This window comes from Parastagonospora nodorum (genome assembly GCF_000146915.1).
Source record: "Parastagonospora nodorum SN15 chromosome Unknown scaffold_12, whole genome shotgun sequence".
Taxonomy (NCBI): domain Eukaryota; kingdom Fungi; phylum Ascomycota; class Dothideomycetes; order Pleosporales; family Phaeosphaeriaceae; genus Parastagonospora; species Parastagonospora nodorum.
In genome coordinates, this window is record NW_001884560.1 from 891,661 (window position 1) to 916,703 (window position 25,043).

Consider the following 25,043-nt stretch of genomic DNA (forward strand, 5'->3'; position numbering starts at 1 on the left):
TTGAACATGGTAAATATATCTATATACCCGGTAAACATACATCTTTGTACAAAACCCGCAGACACGTCAAGTATCCTGCCCTTTCCACCTCACACTCCTCGTCCTCCCCATTGTCGACGCTTCACTGTGACTCCCATCCGACTCGACCGACCCTCCCCGCCCCGTGTCAGGAAAATACGACCGCGCCTGTCCACCCGCCCTCCGCACCGCGGGACTCGGCAGACTCGAACACAGCAGGTTTTCAGAAATCATGCCCTTTTCCGTCGCGCTGATGATGTCTTCTGTGACTGGGTTGAGGGACGGTTTGCGCGGCGGAAGTACTCCTACCCACAAGTTAATTCTACCTCGGAAAAAAAAAGGAAAAGAGTGAAGGCTAGGACGAGGAGGAGGCTTTACTTTCTCCATCGACCTGATCGGGCGGTGGAACAGAAACGTCGATTTCGCGATGCGTGTGGCGCGACTTGTGGTGTGTGAGGCGGGTTATTGCGTTACCCATTATGTCTTATCTAGACCCAGAAGAATGTATATATGTAGACAGTTGTTAGGATGGAAAGGTAAGATTGCGACTTCAAAGATGTAATAATACTCCTTGATCCGAGTTATACCATCGCATAGTCCCGTCCCGTCCCTCCCTCCCATGCATGACGTACGCCCCCAAGACTCCCTCGGCCTCAATTTCCTTCGCAAACATGTGGTAGCAATGGCGTAGCGTACCATTCGGACTATATCCGACTATGCGCATGTCAAACACCCCCTACCCGCAGCTACTGCGTAATGATCGACGCGGGGATGGTGAACCCGATGATCGACAGGCCTTAGCCGCAGGGAGATCTGCTCTGCGCAAAGAAGTAAAAACACAAGGCTTGTGATAAGGGGACAAAGGAATTTGTATGTGTCTCAGATAGGGTAGGGTGGACTAAGAAGATCTAATTTGTTTGGAAAGGTTTGTTATCATGCTGACATTAGGAACCCCACGCGTGTACTCCATTGGCCCTTCTCTTTTCTGACGATAGTTCAAGGACTCTAATACCTAAAACAGCCAAAGCCATCATAATTGCCCAGCTTCTGCCAGAACATGACCAGTACGAATCTTGACAGAAAGGGACACAGCCGTTCTTTGTGTGACACAGCCATGTCTTGGCCATTGCATACCGACATCATTTCCGCGCAATCCTTAAGATGTCCCACCCTCCTCTGTAGCACTGGCACCAGCCGCGGCTGCCTCAGTCGTAGATGCTGGCGCACCACGTCGTCCGCGCTGCGCATCTGCATCGCCACTCCTGATTGCGCGTTCTAAATCGCGAATGCGCTGCTTCAGCATCTCGTTTTCGCGTTTGACGTCTTCTAGTTCTGCCCTCTGTTGTGCCACCTCCTCATACCGGGGCGTGCTGACTACGCTCGAGCTTCTATGTGAGGGTTCTCCTTGTTGTGAAGATACTGAATAGCGATGTGGATAGGCGCCGGGCGGCAGGCCGCTGCGCGAAACTGAGGACGAGCTTCTGTGTCGACGGCTGGGCGTTGGATGCATGGAGCCAGTCATAGACCCCGCATGCGCCGAGTCGTTGTCTAGGTGTGCGTTTGAGGCTGCGCTTGAAGCTATAGATCCTGTGCTAACCACAGACGCCGAGTGCGTGCGCAAGGCAGAGAGCTCGCGCGTCAGTCGGTTAACGGCAGCTTCTTGCTCCTTCTCCATTTCCAGGTAGATTTGCGCTGGTGTCACGGGTTGGGGGTGACGCATCGGCGTTCCTGACGCGTCGACACTCGGGGCTCGACCGCTCATGCTGGGACTTAGTGGAGGGACGCCGTGGCCTTGTGCAGATGCTGGCAATGTCCCGCTAGGCGATCCGAGTGGAAGTGGAGGAGGGGACATTGGGTATATCTGTGAAGTGCGACGCGAAGCTGTGGTTGAACTTTGGCGTGATAGCGAGCCGCTGGGATTACTGGTAACGTTGGGCCGCGGTGAGGTAGGTACCGAGTTTAGATCGGGAGCCATGATGACCGTGTCTTGCTCCTGTTCTTGCTTGCGGGTATACAGAAGTCTCTAGAAGATTGGCGTGCTGTGTCCCGGTTGAAGACCCCACTCGCGTCCACTCGTGATGCTCGGCGTGCGGTATGCGACAACTCTTCGTGTGCGTGCTTATAGCTTCCGATGACCTGCTTGATTAGAGTAGCTACACAGCAATGTGGTGGGCTGTGTGTGGGTGCGTGATGAGTTTCCTTGCGATTGTCGTACGTTCAGGGAGATAAATAGCAGCTGCGACCAAAGAGGGGCAGGTACTTTCAACTGGCCAGCATCATATCGAGTGCTGACTTGCCTGCTCTGGCAACGCCGCAATTTCAGTCGCTCCGTGAACTTTGTCGGCTGCCCAAGGTTGGCGAGCAGTTCGCCAGCAGGGCTCTCGTTGCCCTCTCAGCGCTTGAACTTTAGCCGTCATGCTATCAACTTGACGCACTAATCTCCCCACACACCCGGGCACACCTGATGTCACGACAAGGCATTTTGGTGGCGTACAGAGATCTGCACAGCATGGTGAAGTAAATTGTGTGATGTTCAAACTTTGTCCTTGTCTAAGGTATCTGATCGTTCATGCCGTCTTTTGTTTCAGCCCGCCAGGCTGCATCCTGGCTGCGGCCCGTCGCGACACCGCCATACAATCGCGCCATGATCTCAAGCCTAGCGCTTCTTCCATGGCTCGGCGGGTCGAGGCGCTGTCCTCTGTAAACGTGCCAAGTGATTCCGCCGGGAAATGCCATGATTCCTATAAAACTCCAAGCCGCGATGCTCCATTGTGATGTGACCGCATTCTAGAACAAGGGGCGACCCCTAGATGCCCTCCGCCTTGCTTTAGTATGTCCTGGCCAAATTACGAAGATACCAGTCGACCAATCTCCGGCCGACCTTGGCCTCAGACACGTGGATGAGATCCTGCGAGATGTCAGTCACTGCATGTTTCGCATGATCGATTCATCAAACTTACTCCTTACCATGGCGTAGTCGAGATCGCTGCTGTGGATCACCTCGCCGTTCCAACAAGCCGCCCTCGCTCCACCTTGTCTGCCTGTTCCTTTGCTTGTTGACGAGCAACCAGCACCTGAGCTTCTCGGGCTCAACCTCGAGGAAACCAGCCAGCTTCTTCAGATCCATCGTCGTATATAACTTCAAGTAGCTCTTGACGGTGGGCGACATCATGTTGTTCTTGACCTCGTCCATGAAGATGCGAAGGTGATGCTCGACCGGGTCGATGTTGACCTCTGGGTTGTCGAAGTCGGGCGGTGTGGGGCTAATGAATTTGGGGCAAGCGGTGCGGAACAGCTCCTCAAACAGGGGAAGAGCATCTGGGCCACCGCGCTGGAGCCTGTTGAACTGCTCACCGTACTTCTCACGCAGCGCGGTGTGGATGGTGTCGTCGAGCCTGGTGGGGTGGAAAGCCACGCAGATGGCGACAAGCGCATACATTTGGTCGTTCTTCTTAGTGATCGAGTCATACTGCGCGTTCTTCTGGAAGTTCTTCGTCCGTGAAACGTAGACGAGGATATGGCTGAACATGCGGATGGCGTCGGCGTAGCGGCGCATCATCATGTAGGAGAAACCCACGTAGTAGTAGGTGGTGAAGTGCGCGGCCATGACGCGGGCGAACATGGCCTTCTTGTTCAGCTCGATGTCGTCGAGCGTCTTGAGCGCGAGGCTGAAGTCGCCGAGCAGGCAGTGCACGCGCAGCAGGCCGATGATGGAGAAGTAGCCCAGCATCTTGTACAGCGGGCGGTTGCCGTACTCGCCGGCGTAGAGGGCAGCATCTTCTCCGCGCTTCATGGCGGCCAGCTGCTCGCTGATCTGTGACCGCTGGATGAGCGAGTACAGGACGTTGAGCACGCTGTAGCAGCCCCATGTGTTCGGGTTCTCGCGCAGGAGCGTAATCTCCTCCTCATTATCGTTCTTCAGGGCAACCTTTTGGCGGTAGCTGCAGAAGCTGTTGAACTGGTAGATGAACTCGTCGATTACGTCCCAGGCCCAATAGTACTACCCCGCGTTAGCCCTGCTTCCGATGAGATGCACCCCTGCCACGGGAAAGCTGCCTTACATTTGGCACCTCGAGGTCCACGGGCCCCTCCGAGTTCAGGATGTAGTGGAACAGGTTGCAGTAGTTGTCGTAGCTGGCAAACTTTGTTTCGAGCGTGGCCTGGAATTCGAGGGGGGTGGCCGCGGCCTGCAGCTGCGCATGAATGTCCTGGTTGTTGGAGATGGAGGGCATGCGGTCCATGTCATCCATGCCGTCGTACTGGACCTGCTCGCGGTAGTCGTTGGCCATGGTCTCCTCCTCGGCGTCGTCGTCGTCGTCCGGGGCGCGTCTGGCGGCGTCGCGGTTCTGGTGCTGCGGCAAACTCATGGCTGCTGCGGATCGTCGATGCGCGGCACCGGGGGGTCAGAGGCGGCGGGCTGGTTCGTCGGGCGTGTGGTGATATCAATGCTCCCCGCGCCCTGTCACACTCGTGTGGAAATTTGGACGTCTAGTTGTGCGCGCGGCTTGGCGGTCGCTATCGATAGTGGAGTGGGAAGCCGCGACCGCGCAGGGATCAGGCAAGTGGGGCACGCTGCCAGCTCTCCAGTAGACCTCCATGGACCGTTTCAACTCTGAACCGCCAGTATCAGCCTTGGTCGACATCTCTAGACGTTCCCAGCAACTCTGGCGAGCCTGTGCCGTGCAGGCGGACGCCCGCCGGTAGCCTGTCCCCTAGCGCATGACAATGCTGAAATTGCTTCGACGAGGCTACTAAATGCGATTTAGTCGATGCTCCTGTGCCAGTCGGTGGGCAAGCCCTTGGGCTTAAAGCCAGAGCCTCTCCACGGAGCTGCTGGGGAGGACTCTAGCTACAACTATCTGTCTCTGTCCCGCATCGTCGCGTAGAACCTTCCTTTACTCATTTGCCTTTCGCTTCGCCCACGTCAAAACTCTGTTGTGCCCATTCATTCAAGATGCCCTACACCATCATCCTCTTCGTCAGCCGGGACTCGTCTCTCACTTTTGAGGAATTCCAGGACCACTACGAGAACAAGCACATCCCGCTGGCCTACTCGCTGCTGTCGGACGTATGGCCGACTGCATTCCACCGCCGCTACCTCGCACGCATCACGCGGAAAGGCTTCGGGGGACCTGCCAACCCTGACCGTCCTCTGCTCGCCCTACGCGGAGACCTGGCCGAGATGGACTGTGACTGCGTCGCCGAACTGACCTTTCCGTCCGAAAAGCATTTCAGCAAGTTCTACAAAAAGGTCTATGAGAAGGAGATTGCCGCCGTTATCGCCGCGGATGAAAACAAGTTTCTGGAACCTGGAAAAGTCAGGGTTATCGTGGTCGGCGAAACATGTAGCACCTCTCCACACGGTGTAACTACAAGTGAAAAGAGCGATATCACAAGAAGCGATGCATCCGACAGCAGCGACATGAGCAGCAGCGATCGAAGTGGATGAATTTTCAACCTGGCCAGTGAATCTCGCCATCCCCTGCAACGGCTGTTGGAAACTTGTCAAAGAAAAGCCCTTGCCTTGGCGCAGAGAGAGGATGACCAACTGTCGGGACGTGGAGGCATCGGATCCGCGATGTTGATATTGGCGGCATTCCCGGATTAAGGTTATGGCGTTATCGGTACTAGGGTTGCCTTGTGAGCGATGTTTCAAACAGGCCTTGTGGCGTTTTCCTTCGGGTCATGTTCCGAGCAATCATCAGCGTTTTGTATTCTATTGCTATTTCTAGAAGCACGTCAAGTTTCTGGTTTCGCATAACACTTTCCCATGGGGACCGATGCCTCGTCTCTAAATCGACCTGTTTCAGAGCTGCAGATCTTCTTTAGGTCACAACACAATGTCGATCGGACAATACTGTCTGCAACTAATGGCCTTCGTATGCATGTAACCATCGACAATCTCCTTCCTTCACAACCTCCCCTTCGTCTTCGAAGAATGCCTATAATCATAATGCCACCCCTCACTCCCCCAAATCCGCCCGAACCTGATAATTAGCCTCTGCATCTTCCAGCACTTGCATATCAATATCTGCAACAGCCATGCCCTCCGCACTTCCACCCAGTTTACTCAGCGCCCCCACAAACGGCACCGTGACTTGCGACAAGCCGCAGAATCCCAACCCTGGCGGCCCGCCAGCGTTTGCGAAGACGATGGCTAGTATCGCTGTTAGTTGTGTTGGGGGTGAGGTGGGGGAGGGGGACGCACCGCAAGTATTCTCAAACGCACGAGCAGTCAGCATGCTTTCTAGGAACAATGCTTCGGCCGTGGGGTTTAGAGCTCGGCCGGCGGCGTTGCAGTCGTTGAGGGTCCAGAAGGTGGGTATGATGCTGTCGCTCACATCAGTATCTCGTTCACTGCTTTGAGGAGAGTGGGGTGTAGGAAGGTTACATTATCTTGGCGCCGTTGGCGATGAGTTCCCTGAATGCTTCTGGGAACGCGAGGTCCCAGCATATCAACATGCCTACTTTCCCAATGGGCGTGTCGAAGACTTCGTGCACGTCGCGGCCGCTTCCGGTGAGGTGGTCGCGCTCGGGGCCCCTGGTGTGGGTCAGTGAATATACTGATGCATGACGATGCGGGATGATGTGATGTGGAGAGCCCAGTTTTAGTATGTGGGAACGATGCTTGGGCAGAAGGCATAGCTTTTAGAAAGCATACGTACCATAAGTTCTTCTTGATGTACTTTCCTGCAATGTTGCCTTCGTGATCGATGAAGTAGCAGACATCTGAATTAAAAGGGACATTTAGGATTTGTCTGGAGTCTAGTTTGTTCAGGTGCACTCACTCAGAAGTTTATCCTCCTCCTTATCGGCATCGCGATGTGATTCGACAATTGTGCCTGGTACAATGCCTTGTCATTGTCGTTAGCACGTTTTAAACCCCCAAAACTGACACAGTTCCATCAGAAATACATCACAACTTACATATCCCACACTCTTTCGCCAAATCACGATACTTTCTCAGATACACCTCCCACTGGTCGCAGAGGCCGACAAACCCTGGATCTTTCGGTTCCCAGCTCGTCAAATGATACTCTGGCAACACAGCTAACTCTGCACCCTGAGCTGCAGCCGACCGGACATAATTTGCTGCTTTGTTGAAATTGTGCTCGAGTTGCATCGGCTGCCGGGGTTAGGATCGTGTTCGTTGTTCACGCAGATAAGGGTTAGGAAACAACCTTTGCATACAATTGTATCACTGCGACTTTGACAATCGGCGCCATGGTGTATTGTTCTTGGCAAGTCAATGTGTTCGCGTTATTCTGTGATGATAGTAGAGGTGTCAAGTGACCGATGGCAGAGAGGAGTTGAGCTCCACTAAGGAAGCTAGAGCGAGCTAGATGCTGATTCGTCTGTACTATGTGCGCCGGATATGGAAGGTAAAGATTTTTTTAGTGAGCATGGTATTCTACACAAAGTGCATGGATTAATCTGGAGCAGAAAATACTGTTCGTGAGAACATCATTCGGTTGGATGAGACAGTAAGCAGGTGGTATTGGCCACTAAAGGGGTATCGAGTTATGTAAGGAACCTTGTAACCCACGGGACGCCGATGCAACATAGAGATGCCGCAAGTGAGGAATTACATAGAGACAATTTTGTCTGCCACATACAGGTACCCCGTCATACAAGCAGTGGGGTTGCTCAAGTGTTTGAAAAGCAGGGTCAACTACTCCTACGACAACTGATCCCACTGGTCAGGCCGGTGATAGGAAATGAGACCGACTCAGGCAGTAGGATGCTGGAAGGGAGACGTTCAGAGGTGGCTTGCAGAATGCACAGCTCGGTCTTCCAATGCCGCTGTGCTGCATGTCCTGGGACAATCGCACATCAGACCACTGCAGCATGCCGCCATTGGTGTTGATCGATGCGGACGCCTTCAGTAATGTAAGAGTCGTTCTCAGAACATGAGTCTGCATCAGAGCCAGTGTCGAGGAGAGCATATGTGTTCGTAACCGTCTTGGGTTTGAAGGGGACAGGCTGTGTAGGCATATAAACCTTGAATTGAGGTAGCGGAGCTGCACATTCATCCGGATAGTACTCGATACGGAGGCCCTTGTACGCCGTCCTTGACATCATGCACGTCCTTCCGAAGAGCGCGTTGTGGATAGAATTGGTGGAAATATAAGCGTCGCCGTTGCGGAATTTGATGTCGACGACGACCAGATTGTGGATGTGGTCTAGGTGGTCTCGAATCTGGTCGGCTGAGAGTTTGCCACCAACACCCCGAACAAGGAGATTACGCGTGGCGCCATTGGCGATCTTGTTGGCAACCTGCGACCGTAGAGATACGATGTCAGCCAATATCTCACAAACCATACGCACATGAAAATCTTACATGACTCGGAACATGGAACTGACGATCAGCCCAACGGAACTCCAGCTGCTCACTGTTAGATTGTATGTCGTGAGAAGTGGTAGCTTTTGACTTACGCGTTTCGTATGCAAGTAAATGTCATTCCGCTTCGCATGGAGTAAGAACTCAGCAGCACCCTCGACGAACGAGACTGTGGCTGTACGATCGTTCCTCAAAAATATGTCCAAGAGCCGACCACCGCGGATAATACCAACAAGATCCTTATGTGTCGTCTGCTCCGACAAGTTGGCGATAAGCACAGTGCGCTGATTGTGAAGCGGCACACGTTGCCCATGCTCTTGGTCCCTATCGTTCTTAGTAGCGCTATCGATGGAAGACTCGGGCTGGCCATAGCTGATGCCTCGCCGAAAGTCTTCGCGCGGCTGGACATCATGGTGTAATCCACCTCCAAGCCCAGGACCCTCGGATACTGGCGAACTCTCGAAGTTGTAGTGGCGACTGAGACCGGGCGGTGCAAGTTTCGAATCAGGAAAGGATGTGCCAGTGTGGTAGTCGTAGTGCGAAGGCTCCTCGGTTCCACTGGCGCCACCTTCGCCCTCCAGCAACGTCTCAAGGGTCTCAGTTGTTAGACCGCCGCGGAACAGTGCGCTTCTTAGCAAGTCTACTTTGTTGTTAGGTGCTTTCAGGACATCGGAACTCGCCAGCTTCGTTCGCTACGGGACACATACGGTAGTCTCGTTCTGATTGGAGCTGTCAGTTGTCAGTGAAGAACATAACAAAGAGAGCGATGTTTGCTGTCGCTTCCACTCAGTTGAAGGCATTTCGATATTTGTACTCGAAAGCCAAGGCTGAAGTTTGTGTGCAGCGAATTACACCTACCAAATATTCGTGCTCTGCCTTCGATATGGTGACATGATCAAACAGGTTGGGGCTGAAGTCAACATCTTGGTGAGAGGTATGCTGCGAATTGACGTCAGATGGAAACTGGAGGTATTGCCTCAACACACTCACAAACTCTGCTCTGCAAACACATGTCAGTATATCTTAGCCCAGAGCTTCGCATGCTCGACTTGAAGTGCTTACCTTCGTAGCAGAGCCTCGAAATAGGATTTACCTATGGCGACGGTAACCATGGCAGAGATATGAGCATACGCTGGCAAAATCAGCCCCGCGAGATGCTTCAGGTTTATGTATCAGGAAATGAGCAGTCGCGGCGTAGACGTGTATCTCTGGAACTGGCCCAAGCTTTTGAGACTGCATTAGCGCCCCGTGACGCTGGGGAAAGCGCTACCCCAGCGAAGATCAGCCCTGCGGCTTGTGTCTGCTCAATGTGAGCACAGCCCATCTACCCTTTCATATAGCATGCAGAGAGTGTTTCATCTTGCCAGGAGCCCTGCCCGGCTATTTAATTCGGTTGCACATTCAAGTCTGGGGCTTGTGGCACCGATGCGCACGGCGTGCAACGACAGCTCACGTTGCTTGGCATTCGCGCGATAGCTCCACCTCTCGCTGCTGTGGGAAAAAGTTCTGTGCTGGTGACGAGCTTTATGGACAGCAACACGACGCCCAGTCAACAGCTGGCAAAGCAACTTAGCGCCGGCACCGGTCAGCCCACTGGATCGCTCTTTTCGCAAATCTCAGACAATCCGTTCTTCACTGCCGTACGATTGATCCCGATATGGTGCGCGAAGCTGGGAGTGCTTACGATTGTTGCAGGGCTTTGGTCTCGCAGCGCTTGGTGTCGCGGCGCGTACGGGGCAGAAAGGGCTTCAGCATGGCGCTGCGTTCGTGCGGCGGCGCATGCTTGTCGACCTCGAAGTGACGCGTCACGACGAAGCCTATCCGTGGCTCCTCCAATGGATGACGACCTACCACAGGGGACAACAGGCGGGTATGCGCCCAGCGGTACAGAGCGGCCTACTCACAAGAAGTGCTCAATCGCATTGATCCGCGCATGCACCACCTCCAAGTGCAGACATTCCTTTCCTCAGGACGGCCCTTCGCACGCCGCACACTTCTCTTTCGTACCTGGGCCTGGCAGGCACTTCCTCCGCTACCGCAACGCCTTCATCCTCGTCGATCGCCAGCGCGAACGGAACACTATCAGCGTCAAAGATGGCGTCCCCTTCGAGACCATCAGCCTTACCACCCTTTACTCGCACCGAAATGTCTTTGAGGACATCTTCGCCGAGGCACATAAGCTGTACCAGCAGTCGCAGGAAGGCAAGACGATGATATACAACTCAATGGGCACTATGTGGCAGCAGTTTGGAGAGGCAAAGCGAAAGCGGCCCCTTGACTCTGTAGTCCTTGAGCGCGGTGTCAAGGAGAGAATTGTCGAGGATATGGAGGCATTCATCTCCTCGCGAACCTGGTATCTCGACCGTGGCATACCGTACCGGAGGGGCTATTTGCTCTATGGACCTCCTGGTACAGGCAAGAGCTCATTCATACAGGCTGTGGCCGGTCACCTCGACTTCAACATCGCTATACTGAACGTCAGCGAGCGAGGGCTCACGGATGACCGCCTGAACCATCTGTTGACCAAGGTCCCGCGCAGGACGGTTGTTTTGCTCGAGGACGTGGATGTAGCGTTCATGAACCGCAAGGAGCCTGGGTCCGATGGTTATGCGAGTGCTTCCGTGACCTTCTCGGGCTTGCTCAATGCCCTTGACGGTGTAGCTAGCGCCGAGGAGCGCATCATTTTCCTCACCACAAATCATGTTGAGAGACTAGACGAAGCACTTATTCGACCCGGGCGCGTTGACATGACTGTTCGCCTCGGCGAGGCGACAGAGTACCAGATCGAGCAGCTCTGGGAACGCTTCTACGGTGAGTTTGACAGAAGCGGTGAAGCGAAGCGCAGGTTTCTAGCGCGGGTCAAGGAGCTGGGCCTCGTCGACTCGATTAGTACCGCAGCCCTACAAGGTTTATTTCTGTATAACAAAGATGATGCTGAAGGCGCCATTACGATGGTTGAAGGGCTCACCGCTGGGCAGAAGAAGGGCATTCCTGGGCACGTGGATATGTAGTATGTGGGGGCGGTCAGGCGTGATGACATCGCTTGACAGCCATTTTCTAGCTCTGTACAATAGCTCTGTAGACGAAATTGCAGCATCTTGGTGCATGAACACGTTCATTGTGGACTTCGTTTCATAACTTTCGTTCCAACATGAGTTCAGTGGCGGGCCAAGCACAGTGATTCTCCATTATTCGGATTCCAGGGTCTTCGCCCGCGTGCTGCGGCTCGCGCGATGATACGCAGAGTGCGAGCCGAGCCTCCTGGACTGCAGTTAGCGCTTAGCGTCATCATTCTGCGCCTCGCCCACGTCAGACCCCGGTCTCGTGACATCTTCAGTTGGTCTCTTGCATGCCGCCAAAGCGCTCATTGGCTGCGTGCGCTTCTTCACCGGCATTTTTATCTAATCAGATCATCTAGGAGGCAAGGCTTCGCATGCCGCGGCCTAAAATAATCTGATCGTCTGATTGCGCGAACCGGTTTGGTGAAGCCTCCGGGCACCAACAGGAGACACGCGCGCACACGAACAGCTAGTCGCAGGTCCTTACATATGGCGGACGAGGCCAACTATTTGTCTCCGTCGTCCGCTCCCTCTGCTGACCACGGCGGTGACACGCGCTATACAGTCGATCCTTCCTCTGCTGCTGGTAGCTCTTACGAGTTGCACGTCCTGCCTGAAAAAGCAAGGCCCTCAGCCACATCTGAAACGAGACCTGATGACGAGCACTGTGTCCTCCGTGCTTCACGTTCCAACAGCAAGCATACGGGAGAGATGTCGCGCGTGCCTCTCCTGGTGCGATCATCTCCGGCCCAAGGTACAGGTAAGCTAGAGGCGCAGCGCATGGCAGGCCTGCGGACATGTTGTAGACGCACGCATTCCAGGGCTCGCACATCGCGAATCTCTACATCCTTAGGAAGCTGGCTGATATTCTCAGGGTCCTATGGAGGGTTACCCATTCTTTCTCTGAGCCCTGATTCCGACGAAAATCATGTGACACGAAGTTCTTCGCAAGGTAGAAGGAAGGGGAAGAGCAAGCTTGCCACCAGCATCTCCGCCCGGACTTTACGGTCGCAAGGGTCCGGACATGCGAGCTCATCACGACAGGACTCGCGTCGTCGAAATTCTACCACATCGAGATGGAGGCCAAGGGACGAGCATCGCAGCAGCAACGCGCTAGGGGATGAGCTCGACACTCACGACATCACCGGTTTTGAGGCCAGATTCAATGCCAGCGGCTCAGACCCTGCCATAGCTGGTCTGCCAATTCATCTCGATAGCTCAGAGAATTCGTCAACTAGCACACGGCGGGACGAAAGCGACGAATCTGAAGAGGATGATATCCACGACACGAAAGGAAATCCTTCTGACGACTCACCCTATGCCCAGGTCCGCGCCTCTGTTGCAAATACTGACAACACATCGCTCTCCATTGATACCCCTCGCATGTGGTTCCTCTCCATCATTTTTGCGATCGCTGGTTCTTCCACGAACTTATTCTTTTCCCTACGATACCCTAGCGTTAGTTTGACTCCTATTATTGCGCTTTTGCTCGTTCATCCTCTTGGTCTACTCTGGGACCAATTATTAAAACGTCATGACGACCCTGAAGAAACCTTTGTGAATGGCTGTATCATCAAATCGACGTACTCGTCGGGGACATCACTTTATAAGACATCCTGGAAACGTCGATTCCGGCTTTGGCTCGCGCAAGGACGTTGGAACGAGAAGGAGCACTGCTGTGTTTATGTCAGCAGCAACGTGTCATTTGGTTTCGCATTTGCGACAGACGTCAGTACATCTAGAGGTGAATGACACTTTACAGATCGCTGACCTGAATGCAGGTCATTGTTGAACAAGTCAAATTCTACCACCAAGACCTCAGGTATCATGTACCAGATACTCCTGGTTCTATCAACACAGATCCTGGGATATTCGCTTGCTGGCCTAACACGACGCTACCTCGTTCGCCCCAGTGGCATGATCTGGCCAGCTACGTTGGTTTCGACGTCCATGTTCACTGCCCTGCACCAGGAAGTCAACAAGCCCGCCAACGGCTGGAATATTTCACCACGAAAATTCTTTGGGCGCGTCTTCATGGGCGGCGTAGCGTTCTACTTCCTACCTGGTCTCCTCTTTCCCGCCCTAAGTTCCTTCAACGTAATCACATGGTTTGCACCTCGGAACGTTGTTGTGGCCAACCTCGTATGTTTTGATCTCGCTAGAAAAGAGAGGACATGCTGACTAGCCTTTAGTTCGGAACTGCGTCAGGTCTTGGTCTATTTCCAGTGACATTTGACTGGGCTCAGATCGCCTATATTGGCTCACCACTTGTTACCCCTTTTTGGGCCGCGATGAACATCGTAGGCGGTCTTGTGCTTGTCATGTGGCTGGCGGCACCAATAATGTGTATGTGGAGTCTATCGCATTATCATTATGGCACACTAACGTTTGATAGACTACATGAACGTGATGTACTCGGCCTACATGCCAATATTATCAGCAGCTGTCTGGGACAACCGGGGCAAACCGTACGATGTCAGCAAGATCTTGACAGCGGACTTCATGTTTGACGAAGCTGCATACAACGACTACAGCCGAGTCTATCTCCCAATAACATATGTCCTCAGTTACGCCCTCCAATTCGCTGCCTTGACGGCTCTCCTTTCGCACACAGGTTTGTGGCATGGCAGAGACATTTGGAGGCAATGGCGTCGTTCATGGGCGGAGATTCGCAAGGAGGCGGCAGCCGAATATCAGCCAGTGAGAAGCAGCGCTCGAGAAGACGGTTACGCAGCATCACCCATGTTGCGCAGAGTCCGTTCTAGCACAACATCGGAGCCGGAGATGGAGGATCTACTCACTGCTCAAGACGTGCACAATCGCCTGATGCAGAAATACGACGACGTGCCGATCTTGTGGTATGTTCTGACAGGGGCCATCATGGCTGCCATCGGTATGTTCGTCGTGGAGTACTATCCTGTCCATCTGCCCTGGTATGGGTTACTGCTTGCGTTGGGCATCGGTGCGATCCTCTTCATTCCCATTGGAATCGTCATGGCCATCACCAACCAACAAAGCAGTATTTACCTTATCTGCCAGCTCATATGCGGAGTGTTGTTTCCCGGTCGTCCCGTTGCCAACATGGTCTTTACCACCTTCGGCTACATCTCATCTACGCAAGGGCTCAAGTTCGCCTCCGACCTCAAGCTCGGTCACTACATGAAGATCCCGCCACGCATATTGTTTAAACTACAACTTTGCATCACGATCATCTCCAGTCTTGCGCAGATTGGTGTGCTCAACTGGATGCTGAGCCATATCCCTGGCATTTGCACGCCAGATGCTATTAATGGCTTCAACTGCCCCATCGCACGTGTTCACTTCAACGGCAGTATTTTGTGGGGTGTAGTTGGACCTCAGCGCTTCTTCGGTCCCGGCGCCCTCTACCGTCCATTAGTGTGGGCGTTCCTTGTTGGCGCCATCTCACCTATCCCCATCTGGTACTTCGCTCGCAACAACCGCCGTTCCATCTTGCGCAAGGTCAACCCGGCCGTGGTTTTTGGCAGTCTGAGTTGGATTCCACCTGCAACTGGACTGAACTTCTCCGTGTGGGCCATTGTCTGTTACATCTTCAACTACGAGATCAAGAACCGGCGCAAGGAGTGGTGGAAGAAGTACAATATGATGTTGAGTGCTGCCCTGGATTCTGGACTTGCTTTTGGTGTTGTTGTCATCTTCTTTGGCATTGTATACCCGGGCTGGATGAGCGATTTCAAGTGGTGGGGTACGGAGGTTTACAAACAGGTAAGTTGTCGTAACGTCTTCAATTCTGCAACTTCATACTAATCGTCAATAGGGTTGCGATTGGCAAGCCTGTCCGTACAAGACCCTGCCAAAGGGCGGGAAATTTGGCCCATGAACGATACATGATTTTGACGTACCTTTTGTCTTGCATAAAAGCAATGGCGTTTTGCATAATGCGGTCACGAAAGAGTTCGATACACCTTTGCATATGGCGTTTTAGGCGATACTGTTGGTTGCATACACTATTGGATAGAATGATATTCTTACTCACTTCACATTATCGCCACGACGCTGCACATCCATGTTGAAGAGTAATGACTGCCCACAATCACTATCTTACCACATCCTCCAGCCCAGAAGCAAAAGAAACAATTTCTTTAGCAAAAAATAATAATGGACACAGACAGATTCGAACTGCCAATCTTCCGCGTCACGGGCCGCCCGGCTAGCTTGTTCCTCTGGTCCTCACTTCCTGATAGCCTCAGTTCATCAGCTGCCGGCGGTCACTCCCTGATAACCTCAGTCATCAGCTTCGAGATTCTCACAGTCCGATAATCCCAGTCATCAGCTTCGTGGGTCAATGGTCCTCACTCCCCGACAATCTGATTGCTCAGCTTCGTGAAGTCAGCTAGCCGAGTGTCCGGCCGTCTGTGTGCGGATGCGTTACCATTACGCCATGTGCCCTTGAGGCGATTTGATGGAAGGATGGTGCAGTAACCGCGATTTATATGGGGCTGGGAAGGTGAGACAAGCTACAATAGATGGGGGCCACAGGAAGCGAATCTTGGTTGGCAAAGGGTGAGATTGGTAGGTGGACTACATCCCAATGGTAATTTGCTATGCAGTGCGAAAAGTATACGACCAGAATCACTACATTTTCAAACTCTTCTCAAACCTCCTTGCAATCTCCAACATCTCCGCATCAAGCCTACTCCCACTCAAAAACGTCACACTAAAGGGCAACACACCCTCTTCTTCCTTGCCACTCAGCTCAGACACCGGATATGTTCCCAGCCGGCACTGCAACACCACAAAGATCCAATACATTCCCGCAATGCGTAAACTCGCCTAGTATGCTATTCTTCTTAATCGGATCTGCCAGCACTTCTTCAATCTTCCAATGCGTAGGCGTGGTCGGCACGACAATAACATCAACGCCCGAACCGGCGTATGCAAAGACTTGCTCTGCTTGACGCGTGTAGAGTGCTTTGGCTTGCAAGTCGCGGTACGCGTCTACAGCCGTACTTTTCCGCGCGACGACAGCGTCCCATGAGTTGCGCAATCACAGGATGCAGAGCTGAGCGGTTCTTCTCGAGAAAATCGTCTGGGAGCGATGCAAGGCGTTCAGACACAAACGTGCCGTCGTACAAAAGCTCGCCGGCTTTTTGGAAGGGCGTCCAGTCGATGGGTTTTAAGATGCCGCCGATCTTCTGGAGCTGTTCGACTGTTTCGTTGAACATTCTGCGCGTGGGGCGGGAGCAGATTGCGAGGGCGGAGGGGGGTGGGATGCCGAATTTGAATGTTTGGGATTGCGGGCCGATGCTGTTGATGTGTCGTTCGAAGCTGAGTGTAGGTTTGGCGTAGGGGTCGAGCGGGTCGTGGCCTTCGAGGGTGTGCCAAACAGTTCGTGCGTCTGTGATGGTTTTGGCGCTGATTGCTATACAGTCTAGGGAGAGACATGCTGGTGTTATACCACGGAAAGAGATTGTGCCTCGTGTGGGCTTGAATCCTACAATGCCGTTGAAGCCAGCTGGTACTCTGCCCGAACCTGCTGTGTCGGTGGCGAGACTGAACGAGACAAGGTTTGCTCCGACGGATACTGCGCTCCCGCTGCTGGAACCACCGCTGATGTAGTCCTTGTGATATACCGAATGCGGAATACCAAAGGGACTCCGACATCCTACTAGACCTGTAGCTAACTGGTCCAAATTCACCTTGCCAATAAAAAGAGCACCCTCAGCAATAAGCTTTTTATATACTACTGCTGAGACAGCAGGTACATGTGAGAGAATCTCGCAGCCGGTGGTAGTTGGAATTCCCTGTACATCTATGCTATCTTTGACGCTAAAAGGTATTCCAAAGAGTGGTGGAAGGGCGTTCCGATTGGGGAATCGAGCAGCGATCTTGTTTGCTGCCTCGAGCGCCTGTGCCCTGGGCACGAGATGTATCCATACAGCGGGATCGATAGCCTTGTATGCTTCGATTTTGTCATAGATAGCCTCAATTAGCGAAACTGGAGACATTCCATTCTTGTATGCCTGTTGAAGGCTAGTAATGGTCAGGTCACCGTTGAAGGTAGGTGGAGTTCGTGGTGGTGTCGAGCCGGCTGCAACACTCGGAGTGGAGAGAGGCGCCAGAACGTCTAAAAGGGGTTGCAAGTTGCCAATAAACCCGAAAAGACCTTGCGACCAATGTATCATATCTAGAGTCGACTGCTTGAAGCATGCATCGTTGTAACCGCTCGTCGCCTCCTCAATGCCGCAGCATTCGAAGCCTCGATCATTTGCTTCACGGATCGTGGTCGCAAAGCAACATTCAGTCGTAACCCCCGAGACGATCAGATGTGTAATAGATCTTGCCTTTAGATCATGCAATATGTTCGTGTTCCAAAAAGAGCCTTTGCCGGGCTTGTCAATAACGACCTCGCCAGGCAGAGGCTGCAATTCGTCGACAATATCATGACCATACTCCCCTCGCGTCAGTAGTCGACCAAGTTCTCCTTTGTCGCCAATAACTAAATTGTGTTGAGTATTGTTTGGTGCAGCAGACTGCCTGACAAGCTTTGCGGACGGGCAGTCTGCTAAGTCTGGGTTGTGCCCTTCGCGCGTATGAACAATTGTAAGACCTCCAGCTCGGCATGCTTCGAGCAGCTTTTTCGTAGGGGCTATCGAAGCTTGCACAGCCTCCAGATTACCACCTTGTATCTCGCCGAAGCCCTTAGCAAGGAGGAAGTCTCTTTGCATGTCGATGATGAGTAGAGCAGTATGCTCAAGTGGGAAAGTGAAAGCATAAGGCTTGGCCTCAAATGAAAGGACTGGACTCGACATGATGTTGAGACTGCCGACGGAGTTGTCAAGGCGTGGGAACAACGTTGAAAATGCTTGAAGAAAGGAACAAATCTGAGCGGAATTGAGGTTGATTGATTAAGAAGGAGACGGAGATGACGATGATGCGGCATCAAAAGATCAATACTTTACATATCCATCAAGGAATCTAACACTTGGTAGATTTGCTGCTATCAAAGCTGGCCAAGGTTGCAATTGCAGCGGGCCTCCGGCGCGCGGGCGGCGCGCAGGCATCTCGGGGCATCTCTAGACGTTATCTGCGGAGGCGATGTTGGCTAACCTGTTGTGGATTTAGCATCCCCACGGCCTACCACAGGCATCTCTCCTTCTTCCGATGCATCGACAATCGACAATTTAGGCGTCTTGGACATGGCTAACAAAGGCGGGTAGACTTGTGGGTCGCTCAATAACAGTAAGGGTTCGCTGGCGATTCGAGGCTGCGCCGGAGGCCCTATCTCTACATGTGCCAGGTACTGCTGATATACCATGGCTCCGTCGATCGGGTCTGATAGGCACCTTGAGGTAAGCCAGACTTAATTATATGTAGATGCAGGAAGCACGAGGTAGATCGATGCGTGTGAGAGACAGTCGAACTCGGTAATTTTCACCCACCCACAACTGTCACGCCGTGCTTGGACCATGACAACCCTCAAAGCGAAGCTCGCACCTCACTTTCGCCTCAAAGTCCCTCATGAAAGCGGCAAGTATGGGTCACGCTGGTCTAATGAAGGTATGATTCTCGGTCTAAACAGCCCATCCATGAAACCCTGTTTACACGATCAGATCTCGACCCCGTCCCTCCAGAGAAAAGGACTTGGGGACCAGCCGACTACTGGACATATTGGTGTAGCGATATGTTAGCACCACCTTTAGCTTCCACGGTCAGCAGTGTTATGGCTCTAGGCTTCACGGCTCGAGAAACTATCCCCATTGTCTTCTTTGGCTTCGCGATTTGCAGTGTGGTTATCACGTTGACCGGAAAGATGGGCGCAACATATGCCGTGCCTTTCCCAGTGATCATACGAAGTACCTTTGGCATGTACGGGTCCTATCCGGCTATCTGTATAAGAGGTTTGTGTTCCCACAATGTGCGCATTACGACACGACTGACTCTCTCTAGCGTTTGTTGCCCTGATGTGGACTGCAGTCCTCACAGTACAGGGCGGCGACTTTCTGCGACGATGCATCGAGGCAATCTGGCCAAGCTTCATCAACTTTCCGAACCACTTATCTGGCGGTGCTGGAATCGACTGTAAGTCTATCGATATGCCTTAATTATTGAGTAGTGACTGAGTCACGAGAAGCCGGTTCTTTACTTTGCTTCTTCCTATACTGGTTTATGCAGACGGGACTATCGCTCATGCCGATCGCGAAACTTCGCGTCCTCTTTTGGGTGAAAGGCGCTATTGTGCCGCCGACGTTTTTCGCCCTGTTTCTCTGGGCAGTCATTGTGACTAAGGGGTAAGCTTCGCCGCCTCTATTATCAACAACATCGTCTCAGTACCACATGAAGCTGACGTTTACGAAGTGGTGGCCCTCTTGTCCGCGGCAAGGTCGACATCACATCTGATTACATGAACCAAGCATATTCGGCACTCTCTGGACTGAATGCAATTATAGGCCTGTTCAGCTCATTGTCTGTAAACATGCCGGATTTTGGACGTTTCAGCAAGAACAAGCTCGCTGGAAACCATCAATTTTTGGCTCTTCCCGTTATTGGTACTCTTGGCGCGCTCACACCAATCTTTGTTACCGATGCTCATTCGTATATATGGGGAGAGTTCGAGTGGTTCGTGCTATTCTTCAAAGATTCAAGGCTAGGCTGACACATCTGAAGGTATATGCCAGCTGTGATAGCAAAGTTCGACTCACGCGCTGCAAAGTTCTTCGTATCTGCTTCGTTTATCCTTGCCACCATTGGTAACCAGATAGCGGCCGACACATACCCGTTTTCCAACGTAAGGAGTCACCACAACTCGAAACTGTGGTTTTGATACTAACGAACCTATGACAGGATATTACGGGCATGTCTCCTAAGTACATAAACATATTCAGAGCGACTGTCTTCGTCGCGATCTTCTGTGTTGTCTCCACCCCATGGAACATAATCAAGAACGCAGCCGGTCTACTTGCATTTCTCTCCGGATATTCTTGCTTCATGGGCCCGCTTGCCGGGGTCATGATATGCGACTACTACCTCATCAAAAAGTGCAAGCTCGATGTCGACGAACTCTATTCCGATCGCGGGTATATACTGGTACAACGGTGGCTGGAACTGGAGAGCATACGTCTCTTTCATCATTGGATTCGCGCCACTTATGCCAGGATTTGCCAAGAGTATCGATCACAGTCTTGACATCGGCGGTGCATGGAAGATATACTCTTTTGCATGGACTTTTGGGTTCTTCACTTCAGTGTTTGTGCACTACATAATCTGCACATACATCTCTGTTCCAACAAAGTCATTGGTCGAAATCGCTGTGTATCCGCCTCAATCAGGAGAAGAGGCTCCATCAATCATCGAGGGGGAGGATGCGGCATCGAAATCGACAAACGTCACTACCAAAGAGAAAGAAGCGACCGACATGGTTTGAAATGAGGCTTTAATAGCTGTACAACAAAGGGCTAATACTATTGCGAGATAATTGTCATTGCCTGACCCGTCTTTGTAAGCAAACAACGTGAACCGATTGCAGCTTTAAATTGGGCATTCTGTTCAAAGACTACATGACCAAAAGTTTTTGATGTTTTCGTTAGTTGTATGGCTGAATAATAGTCGCTTGCTTAGCGTGCCAATTGGCCGAGGTTTTGTGTCTTATCTCGACCTTGTTCCGTCATCATCGACATTGAGCAGGATGTTCCCAGCGCGTTAGACGGGCCGATGTCTCGCCCCACAATCTCTGTGATGGCAGATGTTGATGTGTTACCACTACTTCGAGAGGACTCTAAAGGACAATTCAACGACAACAGCACTGCATGGATGCAGCTGGCTCCATTCTCACCTAACGAACCCCAAGAATACTTTTTCAAATATCGCGGCTACAGGAACAGTCTCACCGAAGCCGAAGACCTTCGGCAGTCCTTCCAGGGCTCCATTGCATGGAAGCTAATATTGGAACATGCGTACTTGATATGTAGAATGCCCAAAGCGGAAAGATCCACCATCGAAAGTTCCTGCTGTACTTCCTGAGCACTACATTCGCGATCTAGCTAGTTTGGGATTCGCCTAGTTGGTTGTTATACCTTGGATACGTCTTTGAGGATGGAAATCAGTCCGACACAGTCCGTTTCGCCGAGTGATGTCCTTCCTATCACGGCAGGACAGTCAGGTGGTGGAAAGACTCGCTCAAGACGGCCATGCGATCCCTGCCGTCGCAGAAAGTCACGCTGCGAGATAGCAGATGGCAATCCGCCATGTCTTCTATGTCGCTTTCATAGACAGGAGTGCACATTCAACGAAAATCCACTACCGAGGAAACGTCGAGCAATAGCTACCCATGAAGAAGACCACCCCCATAGGCTAGGCGGAGTACGAAATGGCTCCGATGTTGTGATACATCTCAGCTCCCCATCTCAGGACGCGACACACATCCGACAAGATGAGCCTATCGATGACTACGAGAACCTCAAAGGACCGTCTCTTCTCAAGAAAACACTGGGCTTGCAACAAAATAGGCACAGTCGATTCCTGGGAAGTACATCTGCATATGAACAAGTCCTTTTGGAACTGTACCAAGATGACGAGGTATCGGACATTGCTGTTGGTACTTCTACTCTGAGGCTGGTAGATGATGTGCATACAGCGTTCATACTATCTCCAAATTCCTCAACCCAGAGCTACCAGGACGATATTCCGGATCTGGACGCCATCGAGACGATTGTTGCGCCTCACGGCAAGGCTCTCATACATCTGTACTTTCGTATAGTACATCCGAGCTTTCCAATTCTTCACAAAAAGGTCTACTTAGAAAAGTATGATCGAACGCACAGAGAGTTCTCGCCGCCACTACTTGCGGCAGTGTATCTCCTTGCTCTAAACTGGTGGTCATATTCTAGTGAGCTTGCCTTACTTCCGAAGCCCAATGTCTCCCTTCTAGAAAAGCTGGCGCTGAAGACAATGGGTAACATTGTTCATCGGCCAAAGTTGTCCACGATACAGGCTGGTTTGTTGCTGCTGCAAAGACCAGAGGGAGATTCTTGGGCTCTGACTTCGCAGCTTGTTGGCATAGGAGAGGAGCTTGGCCTGAATTTGGACTGCACATCATGGCGGATTCCCTCGTGGGAGCGAGGACTGAGAAAGAGATTGGCATGGGCTCTCTTCATGCAGGACAAGTGGGGTTCACTCGTACACGGAAGACCATCTCACATCAACACAGTAGACTGGGAGGTACAGCACCTCGAGGAAGAAGACTTCCCCGAAAATGCTGCAGACGAAGACGAAGAAGATGGAAGCACAGAGGTAGAAAAAGGACGAACGCTGTTCTGCGAGATGATTAAACTTACAGAGATTCTGGGCCGAATCTTGTCGACTTTCTACACGCTGAAAGCAGAGCGAGAAGTTGAGAGACGTGCGAGCGAAGGAGTGCTGTGGATTCTTGAAAGGGCAAAGCCATTACAGCTAGAATTGCGCCAGTGGTTCTCGAGCCTGCCAGACGTACTGAAGATGGGAAACCTGGCCGCGCGCAAGCTTTCCTCCACAGGTGAGTCGAATCCTTGATGCTATTACTGAGCGAAAGCTGATCTTCATTTTCAGGCTACCTCCACCTTGGCTACTACGCCGTCGAAATGACGCTACACAGACGAATACTGCGCTCTTTATCATCTGCAGATGACCCATCTCTTCGCTCTATCTGTCGACAAGCCGCACAAGTCCGACTGAAATCCGCCATGGACTTCGTGTCCAGCCTTCGACCCGAGCATCTCCAGTCGTTCTGGTACTCTGCATCCAAATACAACTTTGCACTCGTAGGCACCTTCATTTCGCTTCTCTGGGCAACTGCAACCGATCCAAACGAGGCAAGTTTGTATAAGAAGAGCCTGGACGAGTATCGATGGGTTTTGCGCTTGTCGTCTAAATCTGCAGACTTCCTCGAGCACGCGATTGCTATGCTTGCGACTTCCACAGGTGTATTGGTCAAAGCTATTCCGGACACACTGGATGCGACTCGTATCCTGAACCGACACTTGAAGCGAATGAACAATAGCTCAGAAAGCGCATATCAATCCGAGCTGGAGCTACACAATGAAACATCACCAGAGAACGTTGTTGGAGATACGCCACCAGGCAGTGAGAGTATGGTGAGAGAGTGGGACCAGAATCATGCATGGTTTGGTGTTTCGGTTGATGGAGGAGGCGGTTTCGGAGAAACACTAGGCGAGATTGATTTGTCGAACCACTACTCAGGGTTGGGCGCGGCGCAAAGTCATTTTCTGTACCAGCCTTTGCAATGATATTCTGGGTCGAAGTTGAGGGAAATCTCGAACTCGGTATGAGCGAGCTAATCATCATGGAATGTAGTTACCAATCCCGCTGTACAGTGAAGATGTTGCAATTGAAAGAAATATGAAGGTGTATCATGTCTTTCAATTATCTCGACGCCCTGGCACCGCTCTGACTTGACTGTCGTTTCGAATGATTGACCCTCTCACGTTCTTGACTTTGATATGACAACCCATGTAGCTACCAGTTCCAAGACCCAGGCATCCTACTCTTTGCTCGTTTCTGTCCCATCCGTGCGCGCTCTTTGCGGAACTTGCTCATCATTCGTTGATTGAAGCGAAGATCAATGAGCCTCTGCTCTTGATCGCTCTTTTTATGATACCCTGGTTTGCCGAATGGCCAGCCATATGCATAACAAGCATCGACTCCAAGACTGATGTACTCAGATACTAGGAGATAGCCTGGCGCGGATGTATCATATACCCAAACCCATCTCAAGATCCAGTCTCCACATTCAGAACGCTCAAATATGACTCTACGTTGCATATCGTGCCATGATAAACGGGGTTCCAGGAAGCACTCGCCTTCCATGTTGATACATGATTCGACGTCGAGACCTAAGCGGTTCAAAAGGTCGATGAAGGCCTCTCCAGCTTGCGAGCTTTCGATCGATGATTTGCAATATTTGAACAGAGTGCCGATCAGTCCTTTGCCTTCCTCCTGATAACGTTGAATCAGACCTTTGGGGGCTAACCTAATTATGCATTCCGTAACCTCGTCGATGGTGTTCCGCTTGGAATTGTATTTCGAAATCAGAATTTCAAGAAGACGGAATCGAAGACCTTGTAGCTCAGGTGCACTCAAAGCCTTGCCGGCGTTCATCCAAAGCCATTCCAGAGTTTCGAGATCCATGATTAATGACAAATTGTCGTTCACGAGTGTATAAGTTTCGTCCTCGAAGTTATCCAAAATTCCACCATCATGCAAAAGCAGTCGCATGGTATCAATTCCGCTGCCTTTGAGAGGGTGTGGAAACGGCTTCATCGCTTCTTGGAAAGGCGAATCGCCATCTAAAGTCAGATCGGGCTTCAGTCCATATTGCATGAGGAGCTGGATGACATCGGCTCTGTGGCAGTTCGCAGCCATCTGCAGAGACAATTAGCGGGTTTTGAGCGACTAGAACAGCTGCGCCTCACATGAAGTAACGAAGAGCCGAGTGAAGTTCTTGTGAAGGGATGCAATCTTCCGGACGTGAAAGTTTGTTGTATCTCGACAATGGTGGCCCTGTTAAGCAATCCGTAAAACTGCATATCACAATCTACGATAGGAAAGACATTGATTGAAGACGGTATGTACGAGTACTCTTGTTGCTTAGT

At 51.9% G+C, this 25,043-nt stretch overlaps 12 protein-coding genes across 12 annotated transcripts; 6 read left to right on the forward strand and 6 right to left on the reverse strand.

Annotated features, from left to right (window-relative positions):
- Positions 1 to 66: 66 nt before the first annotated feature.
- On the reverse strand, positions 67 to 496 carry SNOG_08316 (hypothetical protein; the record flags this gene model as incomplete). Its single annotated transcript, XM_001798584.1, has 2 exons — positions 67 to 323; positions 397 to 496. The coding sequence occupies 2 exons, from the start codon at positions 494 to 496 to the stop codon at positions 67 to 69; spliced, it is 357 nt and encodes a 118-aa protein (XP_001798636.1).
- Positions 497 to 866: 370 nt separating this feature from the next.
- SNOG_08317 (hypothetical protein) lies at positions 867 to 1,993 on the reverse strand (the record flags this gene model as incomplete). The annotated part of the gene is made up of 1 exon (XM_001798585.1): positions 867 to 1,993. The coding sequence occupies one exon, from the start codon at positions 1,991 to 1,993 to the stop codon at positions 1,175 to 1,177; it is 819 nt and encodes a 272-aa protein (XP_001798637.1). The 3' UTR covers positions 867 to 1,174.
- Positions 1,994 to 2,531: 538 nt separating this feature from the next.
- SNOG_08318 (hypothetical protein) lies at positions 2,532 to 4,385 on the reverse strand (the record flags this gene model as incomplete). Its single annotated transcript, XM_001798586.1, has 3 exons — positions 2,532 to 2,926; positions 2,979 to 4,018; positions 4,080 to 4,385. 3 exons carry the CDS (start codon positions 4,383 to 4,385, stop codon positions 2,806 to 2,808), a joined length of 1,467 nt encoding a protein of 488 aa, XP_001798638.1. The 3' UTR covers positions 2,532 to 2,805.
- A 587-nt stretch (positions 4,386 to 4,972) lies between these two features.
- SNOG_08319 (hypothetical protein) lies at positions 4,973 to 5,467 on the forward strand (the record flags this gene model as incomplete). Its single annotated transcript, XM_001798587.1, has 1 exon — positions 4,973 to 5,467. One exon carries the CDS (start codon positions 4,973 to 4,975, stop codon positions 5,465 to 5,467), a length of 495 nt encoding a protein of 164 aa, XP_001798639.1.
- A 514-nt stretch (positions 5,468 to 5,981) lies between these two features.
- SNOG_08320 (hypothetical protein) lies at positions 5,982 to 7,244 on the reverse strand (the record flags this gene model as incomplete). Its single annotated transcript, XM_001798588.1, has 6 exons — positions 5,982 to 6,348; positions 6,410 to 6,559; positions 6,684 to 6,783; positions 6,807 to 6,872; positions 6,946 to 7,144; positions 7,221 to 7,244. 6 exons carry the CDS (start codon positions 7,242 to 7,244, stop codon positions 5,982 to 5,984), a joined length of 906 nt encoding a protein of 301 aa, XP_001798640.1.
- Positions 7,245 to 7,851: 607 nt separating this feature from the next.
- On the reverse strand, positions 7,852 to 9,471 carry SNOG_08321 (hypothetical protein; the record flags this gene model as incomplete). The annotated part of the gene is made up of 4 exons (XM_001798589.1): positions 7,852 to 8,295; positions 8,455 to 9,051; positions 9,218 to 9,359; positions 9,422 to 9,471. The coding sequence occupies 4 exons, from the start codon at positions 9,469 to 9,471 to the stop codon at positions 7,852 to 7,854; spliced, it is 1,233 nt and encodes a 410-aa protein (XP_001798641.1).
- Positions 9,472 to 10,194: 723 nt separating this feature from the next.
- Positions 10,195 to 11,370, forward strand: SNOG_08322 (hypothetical protein; the record flags this gene model as incomplete). The annotated part of the gene is made up of 1 exon (XM_001798590.1): positions 10,195 to 11,370. One exon carries the CDS (start codon positions 10,195 to 10,197, stop codon positions 11,368 to 11,370), a length of 1,176 nt encoding a protein of 391 aa, XP_001798642.1.
- Positions 11,371 to 13,245: 1,875 nt separating this feature from the next.
- SNOG_08323 (hypothetical protein) lies at positions 13,246 to 15,277 on the forward strand (the record flags this gene model as incomplete). The annotated part of the gene is made up of 4 exons (XM_001798591.1): positions 13,246 to 13,560; positions 13,611 to 13,764; positions 13,814 to 15,162; positions 15,215 to 15,277. The coding sequence occupies 4 exons, from the start codon at positions 13,246 to 13,248 to the stop codon at positions 15,275 to 15,277; spliced, it is 1,881 nt and encodes a 626-aa protein (XP_001798643.1).
- Positions 15,278 to 16,313: 1,036 nt separating this feature from the next.
- On the reverse strand, positions 16,314 to 18,209 carry SNOG_08324 (hypothetical protein; the record flags this gene model as incomplete). Its single annotated transcript, XM_001798592.1, has 1 exon — positions 16,314 to 18,209. One exon carries the CDS (start codon positions 18,207 to 18,209, stop codon positions 16,314 to 16,316), a length of 1,896 nt encoding a protein of 631 aa, XP_001798644.1.
- Positions 18,210 to 18,713: 504 nt separating this feature from the next.
- Positions 18,714 to 18,828, forward strand: SNOG_08325 (hypothetical protein; the record flags this gene model as incomplete). The annotated part of the gene is made up of 2 exons (XM_001798593.1): positions 18,714 to 18,749; positions 18,775 to 18,828. The coding sequence occupies 2 exons, from the start codon at positions 18,714 to 18,716 to the stop codon at positions 18,826 to 18,828; spliced, it is 90 nt and encodes a 29-aa protein (XP_001798645.1).
- A 1,045-nt stretch (positions 18,829 to 19,873) lies between these two features.
- SNOG_08326 (hypothetical protein) lies at positions 19,874 to 20,821 on the forward strand (the record flags this gene model as incomplete). The annotated part of the gene is made up of 4 exons (XM_001798594.1): positions 19,874 to 20,016; positions 20,065 to 20,185; positions 20,242 to 20,474; positions 20,578 to 20,821. 4 exons carry the CDS (start codon positions 19,874 to 19,876, stop codon positions 20,819 to 20,821), a joined length of 741 nt encoding a protein of 246 aa, XP_001798646.1.
- A 1,727-nt stretch (positions 20,822 to 22,548) lies between these two features.
- Positions 22,549 to 23,678, forward strand: SNOG_08327 (hypothetical protein; the record flags this gene model as incomplete). Its single annotated transcript, XM_001798595.1, has 2 exons — positions 22,549 to 22,927; positions 23,056 to 23,678. The coding sequence occupies 2 exons, from the start codon at positions 22,549 to 22,551 to the stop codon at positions 23,676 to 23,678; spliced, it is 1,002 nt and encodes a 333-aa protein (XP_001798647.1).
- Between the last annotated feature and the right edge of the window lie 1,365 nt (positions 23,679 to 25,043).